The 19905-nt window shown below is 55.2% G+C and overlaps 1 protein-coding gene across 1 annotated transcript; it reads right to left on the bottom strand.

Moving 5' to 3' along the window:
• Positions 1–487: 487 nt before the first annotated feature.
• LOC147370227 (epididymis-specific alpha-mannosidase-like) lies at positions 488–19321 on the bottom strand. Its single transcript, XM_086407313.1, has 16 exons — positions 19291–19321; positions 18274–18446; positions 17797–17885; positions 17023–17200; positions 16149–16347; positions 15096–15286; positions 13606–13744; positions 11054–11187; positions 9097–9371; positions 8206–8397; positions 7444–7696; positions 6223–6333; positions 5953–6145; positions 1915–2069; positions 1369–1494; positions 488–649 (listed from the first exon to the last, which is right to left on the bottom strand). The coding sequence occupies exons 1-16, from the start codon at positions 19319–19321 to the stop codon at positions 488–490; spliced, it is 2601 nt and encodes an 866-aa protein (XP_086263439.1).
• Positions 19322–19905: the final 584 nt, after the last annotated feature.

Here is a 19905-nt window from a genome sequence, read left to right as displayed (position 1 = left end):
CCCCCAGGGCTGGCTGGATCAGCACTCCCAGCAGGTGGCAGGCAGGTGGGGCCGCCCCAGCAAACACCCAGGCACCAGGGTTTGTCTCCTGAGGGTGCCTCCTCCTGGGGCCTGACTCAGTGATGTCGGAGCGGGACACGGGAGGGGCAGGTGACCTGCAGGTTCACCGTCACAGGCCGAGACAGCACGGGGTCCTGGTCCACCTCATACAGGTGCTGGAGCCGCAGCAGGACACGGCGGAGGTCTGCCTTGGCCTCGTGCTCTCGGTCTAGGGACAGAAGGAAGGTGGGATGAGGACACAGTCTCGGCCTGGCTCTTCACACTCTCACCTCCCTTTCACATCTTCACCCTCCCTCGGAGGCAGCTAACACAGCCCCACTTCGCAGATGAGCCAAACAAGGCTCAGAGAGGGGCAGGCACTTGCCCAGACACACAGCTGGTGTGCATAAAGAAGGAGGGGGAGGATCCACCCCAGGCGCAGCCAAAGCTACTGCCCCCCACCGCCCACACTGGGGCCGTTGCTGAAGTCTGGAAAGTCTTCCTTCTTATTCACTAGTGAGGTCCTCATTGGGCCTGTCCCTCCAGCCTCCTGTTCTCTGGAAGATTCTCCCTGCCCTTCCCCTGTGAAGGGGAGTGTGGCCTTGTAACCCTGAAGATGAGTCACCATTGCAAAGGTAATGTGTCAGGTCATGCCACCAGGACCTAGGAAACGTGTCGTAATAGAGCCTCCATCTCTGGACGTTGGAGAACGAATGAGAAGGGCCACCCTGCTGATCCCACAGAGCAAGGGGTCGAAATGAACCGTGCTGTGTGAGGACAGAGAGCGTGTGGGCTCCTTGTTACTGCAGCATAAGAGGTCTTGCAAAGTCTCTTGTCTCCATTCAGGTGATGGGTTTAGGGACTGGAGCTCGAGAATCAGGGAAGGATTTCTGCCACTGGAAAATGATGCTGGAGATGATGGCAATGGTGATGCAGGTGATGATGATACGGGGGTTGTTTGTTCCTGGGGAGGCAGGCGGCCCTCCTGCCATCCCCAATGCTCCCCTCGCTCAGCTTCTTACTCACTCCCTGGGAAGAGGGTCTTGCTTGGCCCAGCCCGTGTCTCCCTTACTTCAGTACAAGCAGCCTCCAGGAAGTGCTTTCTCAGTGGCTTGGCCATACACACACACACACACACACACACACACACACACACACGTTGGAGCCAAATGACTCTACTGCTGCTGGGAACCCCGTCCACCCCATCAGATGTGTCAGGTGGGCAGTGGTGCAGGGATGCTGGAGGTCAGGGTCAGGAAGCCACGTGGCTGCAGGCGTGAGCCATTCTTTCAAAGATCCAGTTTATCAGGCATAAAGATAACATCTGACCTTGACCTCTTTCTGTTCTGGGCTGTCGGGCTGTCTGTCTGGGCTGACATTTATATGGGAACATCCGAAGCCCTGAGTGCGGCTTTGGGGACACAGCAGTAGCTGGGGCACGGAACTGCTCAGAGCCTAAAGGGGCAGGTAAGGGGTACAGCACCTATTCATTTCTAGAAGGTGTTGCCTCCACCAGGAAGCCCTCAGTGATGCCCAGCTGGGACCTTCCTCACATCACTGTCATTGCTCTCCGATGAACTGCCTGCTTCCCTCTGTAGACAGAGGCCCCCCAAGCCCAGGGATGTTTCCTGTGTCATCCATGGCTCTATCCACAGTGCCTGACATTAGAATCATTTTCAAGGTATGAACAGAACCTCATCAAAGTCATGCCTGAGCCCAAAATACAGGCAGGACAACGGTGTCTGAGGCTCCAGGAGAAGACCTTGGAAGAAGCAGGACCTCACAGAGCCTGGACGACTCTGAGGAGAGCCCCTCTGTGCAGTGATGGGATGGAGGACCGGGCTGACATGTGGAGGCAGGAGTGAGTCTGGACACCTGAACACCTGCCACACCTTTCTGGAGAGTCTGCAGGTGCTCTGTGTGGTTTGAGCTGTACTTCCAGCCGGGGATGCTGAGGATCTGCAGGTGGACACTTGGGGGCAACGTCACAGCCTCTTGCTGCCTGGAGCCTGAGCCACGCGGGGCAATCTCTGAAAGGCAGATGGACAACAAGGAGAGGCTTTGGGCCCAACTCTCCTCCTGACACTCACAGCTTGCCACACTAAGTCCCCCACTTCATCTGATCTCACTCCCTCCCACCTGTGGCCCACATGGCAGGCAGCCTGAAGGACTTGCTGGTGCAAAAGCCCCAGCCTGCCTTGAATCTCTGGTCCAATCAGTTCAAACTGCAGACTGGGAGATGGGCCAAGAGAGAAGACGCCATTTCTTCCAGAACTTGCAGGGAGTTCACACAGAGACCTGCTCTGTGAACAAGGTCTCAGACGCCAGCTCCCGTGCTGTCATCTATTGCTGCCTCTGCCCAGAGGGACTCAGCCCTTCTCTCCCAGGAGATGCTTTGTTCAACTCTGGACTCCAGCTGGAGCCGCCATCTCTTTACAGTTCCCAGGCCTCAGTGATTGGTCAGGCTTGGGTCACGTGATTCGATCAGGGCCAATCAGAGCCTTTCCTGGGATTTCGGCCCTTGACACAGGCGTCTCAGTTCCTTTGGTCCCAGAGCTGTTCACAGTCACCTCCCAGACAAGAGGACAAACAAGGTCTGCAGACGGTGAAGCTCAGGTGACGGAAAGAGAGGGTGGACAGCGCATGAAGGGCCCAGCACCCGAGGAAGCAATACACGCTACCCTTCCCTCAGGTGCGTCTGCCCCAGAATAAAGGCTCCTCTGGCTCCGTGTCACACCTTTGGTTTCTGTCTGTACAGGTGGAAGAGCCCAGGGCTGAGCCTGGGATGGAGCTGACCACAGCCATGGACGGGACCGTGGATGGAGCTGGCCACAGCCATGGACGGGACCGTGGATGGAGCTGGCCACAGCCATGGACGGGACCGTGGATGGAGCTGGCCACAGCCATGGACGGGACCGTGGATGGAGCTGGCCACAGCCATGGACGGGACCGTGGATGGAGCTGGCCACAGCCATGGACGGGACCGTGGATGGAGCTGGCCACAGCCATGGACGGGACCGTGGATGGAGCTGGCCACAGCCATGGACGGGACCGTGGATGGAGCTGGCCACAGCCATGGACGGGACCGTGGATGGAGCTGGCCACAGCCATGGACGGGACCGTGGATGGAGCTGGCCACAGCCATGGACGGGACCGTGGATGGAGCTGGCCACAGCCATGGACGGGACCGTGGATGGAGCTGGCCACAGCCATGGACGGGACCGTGGATGGAGCTGGCCACAGCCATGGACGGGACCGTGGATGGAGCTGGCCACAGCCATGGACGGGACCGTGGATGGAGCTGGCCACAGCCATGGACGGGACCGTGGATGGAGCTGGCCACAGCCATGGACGGGACCGTGGATGGAGCTGGCCACAGCCATGGACGGGACCGTGGATGGAGCTGGCCACAGCCATGGACGGGACCGTGGATGGAGCTGGCCACAGCCATGGACGGGACCGTGGATGGAGCTGGCCACAGCCATGGACGGGACCGTGGATGGAGCTGACCACAGCCATGGAGCTTTCTCACCACGGCAACATCCTCTTTGCTGCCAGGAAGGAACCACTGACTGCCACAGGAGCAATCCCAGCCCAGCTGGCCAAACCCGTCTCTCTCCTCGGAATCTGCCCCTGGACACAGGCATGGCTGGGCCGGCAGCTCCTGACAGTCCCAAAAGAGATGGACATGACCACCTGCTCCCAAGAGGCCCAGAGCTACCCTGTCTCCCTCCTGCCCCAGCCTCTTGTCCAGCTCATCCTTCCATTCCACTTGCTTCCCCACGTGCGGCTCAAGTACCTGCCACTTCAGTCTCTTTACTTCCAAACAAGAGAACATCAACTGTTATCTCTTAAAGTTGATCACTGTACACCACCCGGTCTGGGGTTGCAAACTCCACCAAACGTACAGACATCAGGTCTCTCGTGGCCTCTAATTCCCCGTCACCCTGAAGTTGGATCCCGTGACTCGTTCCGCAGCAGAGCCCCTGAGAAGTCCTTCAGGACGAGAGCTGGGTCAAGCGCAGGAGCAGTCTGCAGCGTGTCAGGCACTCAGCAAATGCTCAGTGAGCGCGTCAGCTACCACCCGCCTTCTTCTAATGCCTTTTGGAAGTCTAGCCTAAATCTCAAACAGGGAAAACCTAAAATCACGCCCTCATCAGAACTTCTGCAAGTGATGAGAAATAGGAAACAGGTTAAGGATTACAGGCAATATTTGGAATTAATGTGGGTTTGACTCCATCCACTGAAATGAGTCAAATATTGTAATAAAGCCAGACAGGAGTATCTTGGTTTCATAGTGCATATAAAATTTATGTTTACACTTTACTATAATCTATTGTGTGCAGTAGCATTATGTCTAAGAGAAACAGTTTATATATACATTAGATTTTAAAAGCTTTCTTGTTAAAAAAAAAAAGTTACCTCAGGTGAGACTTCAGTGATTAGCAATCTTTCTGCAAGAACAATGACAAAGATCACTAATCCTATGGCAATTATAGTAATAATGAAAAATATTTGAATACTGTGGGAAATAGCAAAATGTGATACATTGGTGTGAACTGAGCAAATGCTGTTGAATGAGCAGTGCAGATGAACGTGCTGCATGCAAGATGCAGCAAACGTTCAATTTGTAGACAATGCAGTATCTTCAGTGCTCAAAAAAAAAAAAAAAAAAAAAAGAAATGCGTATATGTTGAGGTATGCCTGTAGAGAGAATGACAAATACACACTTTGTGTTTATGTCTCTAAAATTTGAAAGATTCTCTAACTGTAGCATCTTCAAATACTTTCAAATGCACTCATTGTTTAAACTATTTCATGTTCAACTATTTAGCTATGCTACCCAACTGTAGTGAAGGAAATTTATAGAAGCCTCAGGAGAGGCAACTCATAAAACTTGCAGATCAGGACATAGAATAGAATCACCCTCACCTGGTGACAATGCACTTAATTCAGATAAAGCCGGTCTCTTAAATGCTGAGCAACCAGACCTGAATGGTGACATATATCATAGGAAGAAGTAGAAAGTGTCCTCAGAGAAGGAAATAGAGGAGATTGAGGGAACAGAGGTAAGGAGGGCATTGCAGTAAGTCCCAGCTGTGAACCTACTAGCTGTATGACCTTGAACGAGTCACTGAACCTCTGTGCACCTCAGGTTGCCCACATTTAAAGTGAGGGGCCTGGATGTGAGGACTCTGGTCCCTTCCTACCCCGAAGTAGCCCAGATCCTAGCAGGTACTGAGAGATAAGCGGTCCAGGGTCCTGGAGGAGAAGAATGGACAAACTTTTTTTTTTCTACATTTCTTTGTCTTAGACCCAAAAGATGTTTTTACTTAAACTGTGAGGTGTTATGACAGCAATCTTTAAGACTAACTTTCTTTAAGCCCAGAGCTAATGATTACACAACAAAACAACTCATCTTGCTCAAGAGTATGTTTTTCTTTAAACTCTATACTCATGATTATACAATAAAAAAGTATCATGCTCCAGGACATGTTTCTCCTTCTTAAGAAGTACCTTCTGACTAATCTTATCTTAAGACTTACTTGTGGCAGTCAGTCTGGTAAGACCTCTCTCTTGTTGGTTCTATTTAAGATGTCACTTGTGGGAGTGGGTCTGGTAAAAATGTATAAAGGCTTGATATGACTACCAGGTGGGGTTCTCCCCCTCCGCCTTCTGACGTCTACGTCAGAGGCTTTCTCTGTCATTTTTCAGTGTGATGAAGCTTCAGCTACACAAAAGGTCTGAGTGATCAAGCCTGGGCCCTGATTCCAAAGCTAAATCTTCTTCTTCAAGATCACAAATCAACATCATTCACCATTGGCTACCAATATGAGCTCAGCCCCATCCCTGGGAAGGTGGGCTCCCCTGGGGGCAGTGATGGTGGGTGAAGTGAAAGGACCCCCACCTCACCGTTCATCTTTCTGAGCATCACGATGGGCCGGTGCTGCAGCGCCAGCCCGCTCCTCTGGCGCAGGCCACTGATGAGGGCCCTGGAGCCCAGCAGGAGCCAGAACACTGGGTGGACGACCGAGGTGTCATTCAGTGTGAGGTCAACAGCGATGTTTCCCGGATTGTTGTTCACCAGCCGGCGGTGGAGCATGACCTGCAGGGGACAACTGTCTGACCGGGCCTGCCTGGGCCCTGGGGTCCCCAAGAGTGACCAGCGGGGCCTCCTCCTACCTCCACCTGCCCGTTCCTTTGGCTGGAGACACCGTGCGCCTGATCGGACAGCAGCACCAGCCTGCTTCGTCTGTCCTGGATGAAGGCTGATTGCACCATGGGGTAGTAATTCTGTGGACAGAAACATTGGCAGGCTGGTGGTGGGGGCAGTGGGCCAGGTCAGCCAGCAGGTCGGGGGTCTCCCTCTGGCCCTAGGCAGCCTCCTGCATGGGCACAGCAGCAGCCCAGGGTGGCACAGTACTGATGGGAGGGGCTCTGACTTGTGAGATGAACACACTGGGATTCAATCCAGCTCCACTGTTTCCTGACCTTATGCCCTGGGGGCCCAGCCTGCACAAGCCTCAGTTTCCCCATATATAAAATGTGCCCAAAAGGTCCCCCTGGTGCGGGGAGACAATGAGGCATTTGTGCCAGTCCAGCCTGAGATGGCCCCCAGCCAGGGGTTCCCAAATAGAGAGAGGTTGGTGTCTGGGTTGGAAAACACTCGCACAGCCCTGCCCTTTCCTGTTTTGGAGGAAGATGTCCGGGGCTGGTAGCCCCGGACCCTCTGGAGCCCAGGGCACAGTGTGTGAAGACCAGCTGTAGAGATGAACTGACAAGCTCAAGGAAGACAGAGCAGGGAGGAGCCACACCCCCTTCTCCGGGTCCGTCTGGAAGAAGAGACAACTGACTAGAGGAAGGCTCAGGAGGCACCCAGCGCGGTGCTGCCCCTGATCATCCCAGGCCTCAGCACAGCTCAGGGGGAGGTCGCTCTCTTCCCAGGAGAGCACTGAGGCCCAGGGACACCCAGGGACTCGCCCAAGGTCATGCCTCTGGAGGGTGAGACCCTGGGAGCTGATTGATTTTGGAGTTCAGCCCCTAATCCGCTCTCCCTGGAAGACAGGCTGAGGCACTGCTCTGAGCAGCCAAGGAGGGTCACACCCCGTTCAGGCCTAGACAGGCACCACGTGCTTAATCCTCAAGCAACCTCCAGTCGGTCATCCATCTGACCGAGCAGGACCTGTGGTGCACATAAGGGACCTCAGGGACACAGCTCATCCACGGTGGCCCCAGAGCTCTGACACCTGGTTTGAACAAGCCTGGCCACAGGCCCTAGGGGCAGACTCAGGGCAGCGGGGCTCTGGAGACGCTCTGGACCTAAGGGAACTCTCCTGCTTTCTGGAAAATGGCCATCAAGATTGGGTCTACAGCAGCCACACTCCAGGACAGCTCAGGGCATACCCGAGCGATGGTGTTGTTCTTGTAGTTCCTGTACGGCCTGCGCTGCATCTGGTAGCTGTTGTTGTCCGAGTAGAGGACCCGCCCTGTGTTCAGCTTGGTGCTTGTCCTCAGGATGGCCTCGCGGTTCAGCTCCAAGGGGCCCACCCGGTACTCCTGCTCTATGTGATGGCAGAGCAGCTCCCCGTCAGAGCCCTGGGATCCACGGGCCAGCCGGGAGTAGATGGTGAACGTGGGCTCACTGTCGTTCACCTCCCTGGAGGAGAAGCAGGAGAGGTAGGGCAAGCCTGGGGAGCCTTCTGGATGCCCCGCCCTTCTCGTTTCTTCCTTCCTCTCCTTCTGTTTCCCTCCCTCCATCCTTCCTGCAGCCAGCGGGGTGGGGAGACTGCTTGGGCAATAGAACAGGAGGGACCCGGTTCCCTGAAGGTTCTGGGCACCCAGCGATGCCTGGGGGCTCTGTCTGTCCTGCTAATGAAAACACAAGAACTGCTCTCCTGCGTTTTCACTGTCACCATGGGCTCCTGTCCCGCCTCTAGACTTAGGTACCACCAAGGTGACACAGCGCAGGCAAGCAGAGCAGGACTGCAGAGACTGGACTGCAGAGTGGACCAGCTCATGACTTCATCGAACTTCCATGGAGGAAGGACTGTGTGCCAAGCCCAGGTCCAGGAGCTGGGTGTCTGAAGCATGACAGGCCCTCATTTCCCCATTCATCTGCCTGTGAGCACCTCCATGTGCTGAGCACAACCAGGGGGCCGCCCTCACCTGTAGAAGTACTGCCGGATCTCAGTCACCAGCGGCCCCTCCACGATCTCCATCATCACAGCTTCCCACGCTGGCTCTGCTGTACCACTGGGTGTGAACACATAATTGTCTGAAACGGGGCCTTGCCAGACATCACTGTTTGCGTGATACTCCATGAACTGCTGGGTCACATATACCTTTCGGTTACTCTGCCTGCAAACAGAGGAAAGAGAAAGCCGTGTCATCATGACAGAAAACATGTCATCCTCATGCTGGAACCAGGCTCACAGAGGCTCCATGGAGATGCCAGCCAGGAGCCAGGGATGAACAGAGACCCTTCAACAGGACGAAAGTGGTCTATCTGTACAACAGAATGTTATTGTGTCTGCAAGAAGAATGAGGGGTCTCATTGACCCTTCAACATGCCTGAAAGTTGGAAACATGACAAGAATTGAAAGAAGGGAGCCTGCCAAGGACCCCATATGGTATAATCTCATTGCATGATACGTCAGTGTAGGCCAGTCCCAAGAGACAGAAAGGAGGTTCGAGTCACCAGGGCTTGATCAAGGTGAAAGATGTGTGGGTCCTGAGCCATGATGGAGCCTAAGTCCACAGTGCTGACTGCACCTTTCCCAGCCTGACCAGGGAGACTCAGAACGTTCTGGGGATGCACCCCATTTCTGCTGCTCCCCACACTCTCCCCCTGACCACCTCTGCTGGATCCTGTAGGTCCTGGCTGCTTCTGTGTCCTGGCCTAGACTCACACACTTAGGAATAGAGCTCGATGCACTACAGGGAGCTTCACCATCACACCCTTGCCCTTGGCTGAGGAAATGGAGATCCAAGTAGGGCATTACATGCCCAGGTCCCAGGGTCCTCCTGGCCTCAGAGGCAGCAATGACTGCACCTCACCTCTCCCAGACACTGTGCATCAGGTTGGTGTCCAGGTCCATGAAGATGATGTAGCAGCCATTTTCCACAGGCACCAGGCTCCCGCCCACCTGCCCACCGTATCTCCTGAGTCGGCCTCCAAACTGCGTGGTTTTGGCCACAAAGGGCTCAGGCGCCCCCGCTTCCTCCTGGGAACTCCTGCTGGGCTGGATGCTGTAGTGCCGGTAACTGAGTCCCGGGATCGTGGTCAGCACGTGCAGGTCATAGGCAGAGGGCATCTCCTTCGAGCGCTGGACCTGCAAGACCCGAAGGGCGGGATGAATGATGGATGTCAGGGATGGAAGGTGCCTCAGTCTCCTCGGAAATCCTGGGCTTACACACCTGGTGGATGGAGTGCTTGCTTGACACAGAGACAGCTGGTCATCCAACACTGGGCTGAGCTGGGCTCCCCTCCTGCACCCTCCCTGCTCAACTGGGTCCAATCTCCTCTCCCTTCTTCCTCCTTCTCTACTGCAAACCACCTGCCCTCCTCCCACACTCCCTCCTGTTCCTGCCTCTGAGACTGCTCACAGTGTTCCACCTCTTTAGAGGGGGCTCCCTTGTCTCTTAATCCTCTGATTTTTCCAAGGAGGGAGGTTTCTAGGTCACCCTGCAAGCCTTTCTCTAGCTCCACGTCATCTGATTCAGGGAAGGGAATTGGATGAGGACACTGGGTCCATGCAGGAGGTTCTTCAGTCTCTAGGGAGCAAGTATCATTTCTGGGTCTTGTGGGAGGGTTTGGGGGGCTATGAGCAAGCCCATGTGGCTCCTTGCAAGCTCCAGCCTGGCCTTTCTCTGAACTAAAAGAGATACCCATCCGCACCCCACACCCCTAACCTGTCCTGATCTTTTCCTCCAGCACAATTGTCATCTGTCACTCCTATACTTTCTGATTTTCTTCTTGCCTGGATCCCCCACTGGAATAGGAGCCCCCCGAGTGCAGGAGCTTTTGTCTACTTGGTTATTAAAGTTCCTCCAGTGCCTAGAGTAACGCCTGACACATACTAGGTGTTCAGTAGTATTTAAGAAAGAGCATTTCGGCTTGGTGGGTGGTGCCTTTGGGTGGGGAAGGGAGATGTTCCATGTTGGGTCTACTCCACCCAACACCCTTCCCTCCCCTGACCCTGATATAGAGGAATTGTCCCCCTCTCTCTCAGCTAAGGATCACTGCCCTGGCTGCCTAGTCATTACCCCAGGCCTTAACTGTCCATTTCCGTGTCTGCTCCTTGAATCCCAGGATGGCTCCCAAGTCCAGGGATGAGCACTCATCTGGGACCAAGCCCAGCACAGGCTTTCAGGAGTGTTTGCTGAATGGCTGACTAATGGCATTACTCAATCCGTCTCCCCAAGGAAGGGCTGGCTTGGTAACAGGAGGGTCACCTCTATAATCAAGTCTAGCTCCAGGTCTGGGAAGGAGATGAGCAGGGACCACACAGGATGTGGGTGTCATAGCTGGGGCCTGCGCCTACGACAGCACCTCCATAAAGATGAACAGTGAAGACTATTGCTGGCTTCCGCATGGGAAGTAGAAATTTATACAGGGTCATATATACTTATACACCAAGTCACCTCAGTGTTGTCTGACTCTTGGTGACCCCATGGACTGTAGCCCACCAGGCTCTCTGCCCATGGGATTCTCCAGTCAAGAGTACTGGAGTGGGTTACCATGCGCTCATGCAGTGGATATTCCCGACCAGGTATCGAACCCATGTTTCTTGTGGCTCTGCATTACAGGCGGATTCTGGTCAACTCAGATACGCAAAGGGAAGGGTCAGTCCACTGGGTGGATCCACTGACCCTGATGGTGACTCATCCTTAGGACACTCCTCACAGTCAGGGCAGCGTGTCACATCTTCCCCTTAGATGCCCACTTCTGGGGGGCCCGTGCAGAGCAAGGGCAGCAACAGGGCATGCACCACAGATGGGATGTGCCCCTTACCTGTGCAGGCACAGGGAGGCCTGACTCGTCTGTGATGCTGACTTTGGGGAAGTCCACAGTCAGGGTGATGATGGTGGTGACCGTCCAAGCCAGTGGGTTGTAGACCACTGCAAAGTGTCCCCCAGGCTCTGGGCCTGCATACAGAGAACAGGATCTACTGCTGTACCTGACCCAACCTTCACCCCTGGTGCCCCTCGGAACAAGAGAATCTGAGGCAGGTGAGACGAGCTCTGCAGAGGCCCAGGGGAAGGACAGACAGACACATGGGCTCTGATGTCCAACCCCTCCTCATCTGTTCAAGCTGGGTCCTGATTCCCAGGCGGGATGGGGGAGCATGTCCTAGAGATGAGGGTCCTTGAGCTCCTCACTCACCTCTACTGTTCAGCAGCGTTACTGGTGAGAAGACTGAGGTCTAGAGCCAAGGCTTAGGTGTCCAAGGTGACCCACGCCCTACGGCCTGGTGCCAAAGCTGGAGAGCTGGCAATGTACAGGCAATTCTCTGGAGCTTGGAGGGTCAAGGTCAGTCACCAAGGTCAGCAGTGGAGCCCTTTTTGGTATGAACCTGGACTCTCTTTCTGCTCTACCCCCAACCCCAGGTGACCATCTATGACCACGTCCAATGACTCCCAGATCCGTGAACACTGCACACACTGTCCAGTCCCAGGCCTCTGCCCAGGCAGTTCCCATGGCTGGATGTCTTTCTGGGGTCTCCACCTGCCCCTTCCTTGGGGAGCTGCCCCCGTGAGCTCATGGGAATGGCTGAACTCACCAGACACTGGAAGGACCCCGTTCTACTTTCCTTTCTATGTCCGTCATCCCCTCCCGACCCCAGTCCCTGTGGACAGGATTCCAGTCTGCTGCACTCCTGACCCCGGCCCCTTCCAGTGTCTGAAGGTAAGATGGGACTGTACACAGAGAAGAGGGCAGAGCTGGGCAGGTGAGGGGTGAGGCAGAGTGGGGAGAGCACAGTGAGAGAGAGCAGGGTGAGTGCGGATCCTGGGAGGGTGGGCGGGCCACATGCTCCTGCAGGGAAGACACCTATCTCTGATTGCCCAGGATTTGCAGGGGTGAATCCCCTCAGCTCCAGGCAAACAGGGTGACCACTCATCCTCTACCTGTGAAGCCCGCAATGTCAAAAGAACGCATACATCCTGTCTGTGGAGGTGGGCCGCACAGGGGTGTGGGGACCGTCCTCCCTGTGTGACCCTGGGCAGCTCAGGGGTATGGGGACCATTCCTGCCTGTGTGACCCTGGGCAGCTCAGGGGTATGGGGACCATTCCTCCCTGTGTGACCCTGGGCAGCTCAGGGGTATGGGGACCATCCTCCTGTGTGACCCTGGGCAGCTCAGGGGTATGGGGACCATTACGACCTGTGTGACCCTGGGCAGCACAGGGGTATGGGGACCATTCCTCCCTGTGTGACCCTGGGCTGCTCAGGGGTGTGGGGACCGTCCTCCCTGTGTGACCCTAGGCAGCTCCACGATCTCTGTTCCATGTGTGCCCTCAGCTATGAAGGGAGGACAGTAACACTCCAGCTTTCAGGATGTGTGAGGTTTTATATTGAATTGTGCAAGCAGTGTGCTTGGCAACATCCACACTGCATTACCATTTTTTCCTGCCTCTAGTTGGAGGCAGGAATTAGGCCTTCCTCAGTCACAGAGAGGAAACGGCTCAGTGAAGTGAAGTCACCTGCCCAAATCAGATGAGATCAGATCAGTCGCTCAGTCGTGTCTGACTCTTTGCGGCCCCATGAATCGCAGCGCGCCAGGCCTCCCTGTCCATCACCAACTCCCGGAGTTCACTCAAACTCACGTCCATCGAGTCAATGATGCCATCCAGCCATCTCAGCCTCTGTCGTCCCCTTCTCCTCTTGCCCCCAATCCCTCCCAGCATCAGAGTCTTTTCCAATGAGTCAACTCTTCGCATGAGGTGGCCAAAGTACTGGAGTTTCAGCTTTAGCATCATTCCTTCCAAAGAAATCCCAGGGCTGATCTCCTTCAGAATGGACTGGTTGGATCTCCTTGCAGTCCAAGGGACTCTCAAGAGTCTTCTCCAACACCACAGTTCAAAAGCATCAATTCTTCGGTGCTCAGCCTTCTTCACAGTCCAACTCTCACAGCCATACATGACCACAGGAAAAATCATAGCCTTGACTAGACGAACCTTTGTTGGCAAAGTAATGTCTCTGCTTTTGAATATGCTATCTAGATTGGTCATAACTTTCCTTCCAAGGAGTAAGCATCTTTTAATTTCATGGCTGCAGTCACCATCTGCCGTGATTTTGGAGCCCAGAAAAATAAAGTCTGATACTGTTTCCACTGTTTCCCCATCTATTTCCCAGGAAGTGATGGGACCGGATGCCATGATCTTTGTTTTCTGAATGTTGAGCTTTAAGCCAACTGCCCAGCTTATGCCAAAATGAGAGCCTCCCCTGGACGGGACTCGAGTCTGAAGCTCAGGTGTCCTAGCCCGTCCCCTGACCCTCAGGCTCTCTTCCCAGACTGGGGCGGACACCTGCCATGGCCCACTGTGCCCCCAGGGGCCTCGCTTACCTGAGTGCTCTGGAGACCTGTCCTGGATGATGGAGGCCATCAGCTTGTGCACCCCTTGCATCCCGGTGCTCAGATGCTCCACAAACATGTCACCCACATTTGGGACATGAGTTCCGGTGATGGCATCATGGTGCTGGACCTGGATCCCCACAGGAGCAGGACAAGAGTGGGGTCAGGCCAGCCTCTGCTCAGCACCTGCTGTCCTGATGCCCACAGGGGCCTGACTCCGCTTCCCTCTCAGTAGGTGCTGCTGGAGAATTGGGGATTCCTCCCTCTTTGCTGCTGCTGCATCTCTTTAGTCGTGTCTGACTCTGTGGGACCCCATAAACGGCAGCCCACCAGGCTCCCCCGTCCCTGGGATTCTCCAGGCAAGGACACTGGAGTGGGTTGCCATTTCCTTCTCCAGTACATGAAAGTGAAAAGTGAAAGTGAAGTCACTCAGTCGTGTCCGACTCTAGCGACCCCATGGGCTGCAGCCTACCAGGCTCCTCCATCCATGGGATTTTCTAGGCAAAAGTACTGGAGTGGGGTGCCATTGCCTTCTCCGTCCTTCCTCTTTACAGAAGAGGAATCTGAGGCTAGAGCGGCTGATAATCTTGTCCAAGTGTTGTTGACCTTGGGAAAACACATAGCTGTGTCCCTGATGCTGGACAGAAACAGACTTCTGGAAAGGACCCTGCCCAGCTACCCTCTGTGACCCTGTCATCCCATAAGTGCTGATAACCTGCTTCAGACAAGCCCCACACATGGCCTGGTACTCATCTGCACCATGTAGGATGGATGGTCTCCTCTTCCCAGAAGGGAAACTTGAGTCCCCATGAGGTGAAGCCACGTGTCTGCCCACCCTGATGGATGCTAAAATCAATCCCATCACACCCTGCACAATGATTGGTCCGGCCAGCAATTCCCTTTAGTGAGTATGAATCTCATGGGCCGTGTGGCCCATTTCTGACTGGAGAGGAGACAAGCTTTAGGAGATCTTGGGTCTCAGTTTCCCTCCTGCACAGTGGGGAAAAAGAAAGATGGAGATTCATGAACAGCTTCCTTTGTGTCGGCCACAGAGCCCACCAGCATACGTGTATTATCACATTCAACTGTCCCATTAGTGTCCTGAGTGAGCATGTAGTTCTCATTTTTCAACGAGGAAATTAGAGCTCAGAGAGGGAAATCCTGAGCTCATAGAGCTGAGCTGAGATTTGAATCCAGCCAGGATTGTTGGACACCAATGCTGCTCCACTTTGCCCTTTCTGCTCTGGGGCAGTCTGGCTTTAAATCTTACTGAACCACAGCTGGACCCTGGCAGGCCATGGTCCTAGCCTTGGGGCAGCTTCATCATGCATGGTCTTGTGACCAAAGGCGACCTCAGTGTTCTCATCTGTAAAAGAGTCCTGTAGTGACGAGGGACAGGGAGGTGTGCTGACCTAGGGAGGGAGAAGCACACAGCCCCGGAATAGCCAATCCTGTCCTGTCTCTGGGAGGCATTGTGTTACCTCGGAGACTGCCCAGCGGAGCTGCTGAAGCTGCTGCAGGCCCCAGGCCGGGTCCAGGTATGGGTGGGGAGCCGACAGCACGTAGCGTGTGAACATGGACTCCCCAGCGTACAGCAGACTGCTGGCTCGCCTCGCCAGTGCCTTGAGCCCACTTCGGGAGGCATAGAATCCAGTCCAGGCGTGATGCATGTCTAGGAGGAAAAGGCCAGGAGTCAGTGGGAGGGCCTGCCCTTAGAGGCCCCTGAACCCCACTTGGGAAATGCTGAGGAAGAATAGATCAGCATGGATCTGCCTGGGTCCCCAGGGACACAGCCTAGGCCAGCGGGTGATCTCAGGGTTCCTGGTCCAGCCAGATCAGCAATGGTATGAGATCCCTGGAAGGCCTGGGCAGCTGGCAGGGTCAGGCTGGGCTGGGGCAGGACTGGAGAGGCCCAAGTGCTGAAGGACTGTGACGAGGAAAGAATCCCAGTGAGCACCTGGGCCCCTGGGATGGCCTGTGGGAGGGGCCCTGGAGGACTTCAGAGGAGGATGTAGAGGGATGAGGGCCCAGAAGTCAGGACACAGAATGGAAGGGCTGGAGTGCTGGCTGCCCCGTGTGCCTCTGAGGAAAATCAGGGTCTGGAGAGGCATGCCTTCCACCAGGTCCCTCTGGTTGTCCATGGGAGCAGACTGGCAGGGCCGTTGGGAGCTGAGATCCCTGAAACCACTCTCCTCACCCTGGACACCAAGGTGATGGCGTGACGAAGTCCCCAAGGGGCATGACCAACCCCCGCCAGTGCCCCGCTGGGAACCATGGCTGCCTCTGGACATCACTCAAGCCTCTCTTGTGAAAGAAAGGAACCGGCAAAGGAACAGTGGACAGCACTGAGCTCGCCTGTATCTGTCCACACCCTAGGCAATCCACGTTAGGCAGGTGGGTGAGGTAGGGCTGTCTGTGCACCAGTGGCCCTGTGGGCTCCACTGGCAGAGCTGAGGAGACTGGGAAACCACATGCCACTGCTTTGGTGACATCTCCCTTGCACCGAATCCCCCTCTACCCCCAGAGGCTCCTACCCGATGAATAGGGCAGAAAGTCGCGATGGTCTCGGACCTGCCAGGCGACTTGGTCAGAGTGCACAGCCCGGAAGTAGTCGCCGAGCGTGGCATACTCCATTGACAAATTGAACTCCAATTTGTGACTATTGATGTAATCCATTAAAATGTCCATGTTGGCGAATTGCAGCGAGGCGTTGAAGAACTGCCTGTCACATCCCTGCAGCCAGGGGACAGAAGCAATGCCCAGCCCTTCTGGGTGCAGAGCCCAGCCTCCACAGGGATAGCATCTCTTCGTCTGCACGACCGCCCCCCTCTCCCCATGGTGGACACTGAAGCCCTCCACAGGGCTCACTAGCTCTCTCCTCTGGGAGCACAGCAGGTGCTCCGCCCAGTTTAGCTGCGACTATGTTGACTGGTGTCCCGCACTGTCCCATGAGGGTGCCTTTCATGATAAGACAAATTCAGCCAATGCAGCAGGTCCTGTCATCACGCCCATTTCACAATTCAGGAAAGTGAGGCTCAGAGGGTCCCAAGTCTCACAGCCCCTGAGTAGGGAGCCAGGATTCAGGCTGAGGCCTCTGCTCCCAGCATTGAGAAGGGGAAAGGAGGGGAGAGCTGGGGAGGAGCTGGAGCCTGTGTAAAGGAGGGGCTGCCTTGGAGGCGGAGACTGTGGGGATGATCCAGGGAGGGGGGAGAAGCTGGTAGACTGGGTGAGGACTCGGGGTGCAGGGAAGGAGGACTGAGCCAGGGCTGGGTGACCCATTGCCTGGATGGACACTGGAATGGTTAGAGGTGGACACACAATCCTGGCTGGAGCCAAGTGCTGGGGTCAGATCGAAGAGAGCAGTACCTGCACAGAGTTGAGGAACCAGGGCCAGGGACCCTAACTTACCCAGGGCCAGAGGACGTGTGGTGTCCGGAACCAGGTGGCTCGAGTAAACACATTATTCACCAGGAGAATGGTAAAGTTTGTGATGCTGTCCTCCGTGACAGGGGTTTGCATTTGGAGGTACATGTCTTCCAGGGATGTACCTGGGAAGATGGCTTCGCCATCCCAGTTAAATCCCTCACTAAGAGAGAGAGGAGCATTAGGGGGTCCTGCCCTGAACATGGCAGCAGCACCAGGTCGGGGAGGCGGGCAGGGCTCAGGCAGGCCAGAGCATCGAGGCCGCTGTCTCCCGTCAGGGGGTGGACAGTGCGGTGGTGGGTAGATGAGAGCTTTGTGGACAGAAGATGCCCCGTATGAGCCCTGTGGGCACTTGGGCACCTCACCCTGATCCTACAGAGCACCCAGAACTTGCTAGTGAGTCCCCCTTCCTTCATCTCTCAGCTGCTACTTCATCCCACCTCCCCTACTCATGGGGGCTCAGCCCCCACCCATGGCCTCCCAGGAACAGAGGGCAGAGGGGACTGGACCCACGGCCTCCCTCCAGACAACCCACAGGAGGGCTGGTGCCAGAACTTGGAAGTCTTGACTCAATCGCCTGAGCCACTCCAGCTGCCCTACAGCTGCTACCGCGGGACCTTGGCTGGAGGTCCAGGCCTCAGTTGTTCTTTCTGTAAGATGGGTGCTCAGTGCGTGTCCTCAGGGCCGGCCATGAGGGGCGTGGCTGAGGTGGTCCAGGGAGGGAGCTGGGACAGGGACTGGCCCGAGGCAGGTGCTCACGAGCAGTAGCCGAACTGATCTAGGACGTGTGTGAAGATTTCCCGCTGTGCCGACAGGGATCTGGACCCTCGCCACACGAACTGCAGCTGCTGCAATCCCGGAGGGAAGGGAGTGAGGGCCCAGGGGCGACACGGCTGCCGGCTCCCCCCCAGGCCCCGCCTGAGTCTCCTCGCCGCCCCCGCTGCTCTCAGGGGTTCAGGTCAAGATCCCCCTCTGCTGCCCCCTCCTCACGGTTCCCCCTGACCTCCCAAAGCCACAAGAGGTGGAGGAATCAGCCCTCCAGACGCCGCCTGTCTGCACCTTCATCTGACCCTCCTTAGGGCAGGACTCTTTGCCAGGACCTGCCAGCCAGGCTGTCTGTAACTCGGCTTGAATGTCCCCAGACACGGGGAGCTCATCACCATCCCTAAAGGCACAGCAGCTTTTTTCAGTTCTGATGGTGAGCAAGTGGATGAGTAGACGCGGCTCACCACTCACCTGGTTATCCTGCATGGCCTCCTTCAGGTTGTAGTCGATCCTGGAGGTGACGTGGGCATTGAAGCCCGCCAGGGCAAAGAGGGTGGGGGTCGTGGAGGATGCACCAAACGGGTCCACCTGCCAGGAGATCTGCGGCCGGACCCCAAATGTTTCATAGAGAAAGCCGTGTCCTTCTGCAAAGAGATAAGTTTCTGCACTCCCTCAGGGCCCCATGCCCTTCTCCAGGGCTGGGATGCCACCTAATAGGCAAGGAGGGGTTGTGAAATAGATGCTAATATTAGGACTTCTTCCCAGAATCATTGGTCTAGTCACATATTAATGCATGATTTAAAAGCCACCCCATAGGAGCAGAAATCAGGGTGACTGCAGAAAGTCCCATATTTGATATGCGATTGATTCCCCAAGGGTTTTCCCCCAATATAATCTAATCTCTGGCCAACCCCCCACCACCTCCTGGGTATGCATATACTGGCCTGGTTACACTCAGATAGGATATCTTGGCTGATGTTCGCCCTTTATGACTCACTGCTTCTACTGCAGACAGGGCTGTGCTCTGGAATGCACACAGGCATGTGAATGATGGATGCTCCCCTGGAGCCCTGGCTTGGGGAACATTCTGGGAAAACTCTGCTCCACCCCGGGTGGCGTCAGAGAAGAGGGCCCATAAACACAGGCTTTGGTGGTGTGGGACCACAGCAGCCTGGGATCCTATCAGGTCTGCCCCTTCTGCGTCTCCACCCCGCCTCAGTGGTAGAACCGAGAGGGACGAGGGAGATGCCTGCGTCGGTGAGGGACTGACAAAGTCTGACCAGGGAAGGAACGCTTTGGTGGAGAGTCTGTGTACAGCCCCATCTAGAGCAGGGAAGGACGCATCTGATGGAAAAACCATGGTTGTGGTTGTCGCTTTTTCTCTCTAACAGATGGGAGCCAGCAGTTCCAGAACGACTCCTTTAAAATATTTTTTTTTTTTTTTTTAATGCTGGGAGAAGTTTGATCCTCAGAGGTTAAAAGACATGCCTGATCTTCTTCTGGGATACTGAATGGTCATGGTATCCTGTGAAAGATGGGGAATCCTGGCCGTTTGAAGTGTCTCTTAACTACAAGACTGTTTTACAAGTAGACCAGTTCTGAAGAAAACAAGAGAAACGGGTACAAGTGCCATCTGTCTTGCTCTTTATCTGTCTGTGAGACATTCCAGACTTGTGTCCCAAGGGTACAGATTTGGGTGTGAAACCTACAGCTCCCTCCTGTTCTCTTACTTTGCCTCTGTATCTGAGGCTCCCAAATGAACAGGCTGAGAATCAGGGCAGGGTTCTAGGAGGGGTTGCCTCAGTCTCAGTAGACTATTTAGAGGATCCAAAAGGTATGTGGAAGGCTTTATGGGACTAACTTTACCTTATGACCTTATTTGGAGAGATGTAGCACATGTTTTGGGACAGACACTGACTCCTGACTCAAGAGCTTGAGTTTTGGGGGAAGCTACTACTTTTGGCAAAGAATGGCTTAAGTAAGGAGAAAGTGGGAACACGAAATAGCCCTCCTCCCTACTTGGAGCCAAGCAGTTCCCATAACAGACTCCCTCTGCTGGATGTATTCTTGCAGGACTCAAGCGAGTGCTCACTGACTTTTAAA

The sequence above is a fragment of the Bos grunniens genome, chromosome 6, assembly GCF_055505025.1.
Source record: "Bos grunniens cultivar Pamir isolate PY7600 chromosome 6, Bosgru_T2T1.0, whole genome shotgun sequence".
In the NCBI taxonomy this organism is placed as follows: Eukaryota; Metazoa; Chordata; class Mammalia; order Artiodactyla; family Bovidae; genus Bos; species Bos grunniens.
This window is presented reverse-complemented; position numbering and strand designations above follow the sequence as displayed.

Bases quoted from the DNA above. Each gene is read 5' to 3' on its own strand.
- LOC147370227 (XM_086407313.1), bottom strand. From the start codon at position 19,321: ATGACCATTCAGTATCCCAGAAGAAGATCAG. The intron at 17,886-18,273 runs GTGAGTGGTGAG...CCGGGATTGCAG, and splicing joins AGGCCATGCAGGATAACCAG to CAGCTGCAGTTCGTGTGGCG. The intron at 1,495-1,914 runs GTGTCCAGACTC...CTGCCCCTTTAG, and splicing joins AAGGTGTGGCAGGTGTTCAG to GCTCTGAGCAGTTCCGTGCC.